The sequence below is a fragment of the Halyomorpha halys genome, unplaced genomic scaffold, assembly GCF_000696795.3.
Source record: "Halyomorpha halys isolate HHAL.00 unplaced genomic scaffold, Hhal_1.1 Scaffold9.1, whole genome shotgun sequence".
NCBI lineage: Eukaryota > Metazoa > Arthropoda > Insecta > Hemiptera > Pentatomidae > Halyomorpha > Halyomorpha halys.
Genome location: NW_027110416.1, coordinates 1,523,572 through 1,525,768, shown reverse-complemented (window position 1 = coordinate 1,525,768; position 2,197 = coordinate 1,523,572). Strand labels below are relative to the sequence as shown.

The window sequence follows — 2,197 nt, the reverse complement described above, 5'->3', positions numbered from 1 at the left end:
TATGTATTCAGAGATGCTAAAAATTATCTATTTATATGGTCCTGTCCTCGGAAATGGAATTAGTTCAATTGAGCCATTGAACAATATTTCTTCCTGTACCAGAGATTGTGAAAATTGGCCATACTGAGACTAATAGCTTAATACTTGAGACTAATAATAGCTATGACCCTTATTTATGAATGAATCATTGATAAATAAATATCGTATCCATGACAATTTTAGCAATCAGTTTCAACTATAACACTGTCGGTAACGTTTTACCCAGTCAGGGTACATAGCAGCTGTAATATTCTTAAGGTACAAGTCAACTCTTGGTTATGTCGAATTTATTGAATGGTATTACCAATGAACTGGTGACTCCAACATCGACCCCTTAGTTATGGATAACATATGTAGGAAATCTTATATAAACAAAAAATTTTTAATACATATATGGATAACACAAAAAATCTAACGCGTCAAGAAAGATAGCAACAAAAATTTAAACAAAAAAGAGGACGGATTGATGTCAATAATTTTTATTAATAACCAATTTATTTACAGATTATATAATTGCATGTGAAGTGGTTTGGAGTGTGGTATTACTCTTATAAAGAAGACATGACGGATCTTCTCGTCTCTGGTAGAAGGAAGACCATTACTGCCCCGATAGCAGACAACATGGAGTACATGATGAAGTTGACATGGATCCCGAAGAAGTGGTTGATGGGTGTGAACGTCTTGAGACAGAGGAAGCCGGAGGCAGAAACAGTGAGTTCCGTGATGGCACTTGCCAGAGCCCGGGTGGAAGTCGGAAACAGCTCGGCCTGGAGAGTCATGATCATTGGGGATACTCCGATGGAGGAAATGACACAGAACCCAAAGAGACCGATAAACATGATCCATTCTTTGAGGTAGATGAAGTAAACCGCAAGAATGGTCGTGGCTACAGCGCTACCCAGAAGGCTCCAGAAAAGGAGGGGTTTCCTACCGAAGGGGTCGGTCAAGAAAGCAGCGATGAAGGATGTGACCGTCATGGTAGAACCCATAACAATCGTGATCCAGGTGGCGCCCAGGGTCTCCGTGGCATATAAGGACAGTGAAGGCAGGGCATTCATACGGCTAGTGAAGCATAATACCTGTGGAATGAATATGTCCGTTAATATTGGCCACCTTTTGGCGAGATTCCAAATATTAGTGGATTGAAAGAGTTAATTTGCATTGGATTCAACTTCCAGATGTTCAGAAGAAATCTGACTTGTATAAAGGTTTAGCGAACCAAACAAGAAAAAACTATGAAAACACCCCAATAATCAAGTCCTTCATCATCTTCCAAGAGCGATGGTACAGTTCTCCTTCCATGAAATTTTATTTCCCCCATCCCAAAAATGGAACCACATACTTTGTTCTTTGTTAATATGATATCTCATAAAAATATGGTTCCGAAAAATCCTAACACGGTAAAAGGTACCCTCGAAAAACTTCCTTGCTGCCGCATTCCATTTGGTCACACTTGATCATAACGTCATCTTCAGGGTTCCAGAAAAATTGTAGCACAAGTCGAACAAATGGTTCTCATTTAGTCGATTCCAGATTATGCTAGGAACGCCCTCTTACGTTGTACTCAACATTTAAACGATTGACTAAATAGTGAAATTTGTATAACTGATTACAGGATAGCAACTAAATTAAAACGTGTTTCGCTAATGGTGAGTTAGTTCTAATGTTGATGATCCATTGTAGAACATTCAGTTACAAAACAATCGTTAGTAATTATTGTATTTCTTAAACATTATTTTTCATTAATAATTCTATTTGTGTACATTTTGTTGTTTCATAATTGTTTTTTTTTTCACAAAAAACTATTTTTTTTTCCACTGTTGCCATAACAATAAGAATAATATTCACGACACATTGACTGAGGAAATAAAACTAAAATACTTCAACTACAGTATTTTAAAAAAATCAGCGGAGGTAAAATGGGTGAAATGACACTCGGGCGTAGAGGGTAACGGAAGAGCTGACTCGTTGGCCAAAGAGGAACCATGCAGCCCTCTTACAGCAAGGCTCCCAACTCCTGTATCACAAATCTCATCACTAGGGATAGGATTTTTATGTGCTAACAAATCTGAAATATGTGCATAAATATGTGCTAATAAATTGTCAAATATTTAAAAAAATATGTATTTATAAATTATGTATTATTCAACAATATAAT

The 2,197-nt window shown here is 36.9% G+C and overlaps 1 protein-coding gene across 1 annotated transcript in view; it reads right to left on the bottom strand.

Moving 5' to 3' along the window:
* Positions 1-541: 541 nt before the first annotated feature.
* LOC106677987 (uncharacterized) overlaps positions 542-2,197 on the bottom strand; it is a 57,341-nt gene continuing 55,685 nt past the window's right edge. Inside the window, exon 8 of the mRNA XM_067048597.1 lies at positions 542-1,118. Within this exon, the coding sequence (XP_066904698.1) occupies positions 588-1,118 (531 nt within the window). The 3' untranslated portion in view covers positions 542-587. The remainder of the gene's footprint in view (positions 1,119-2,197) is intronic.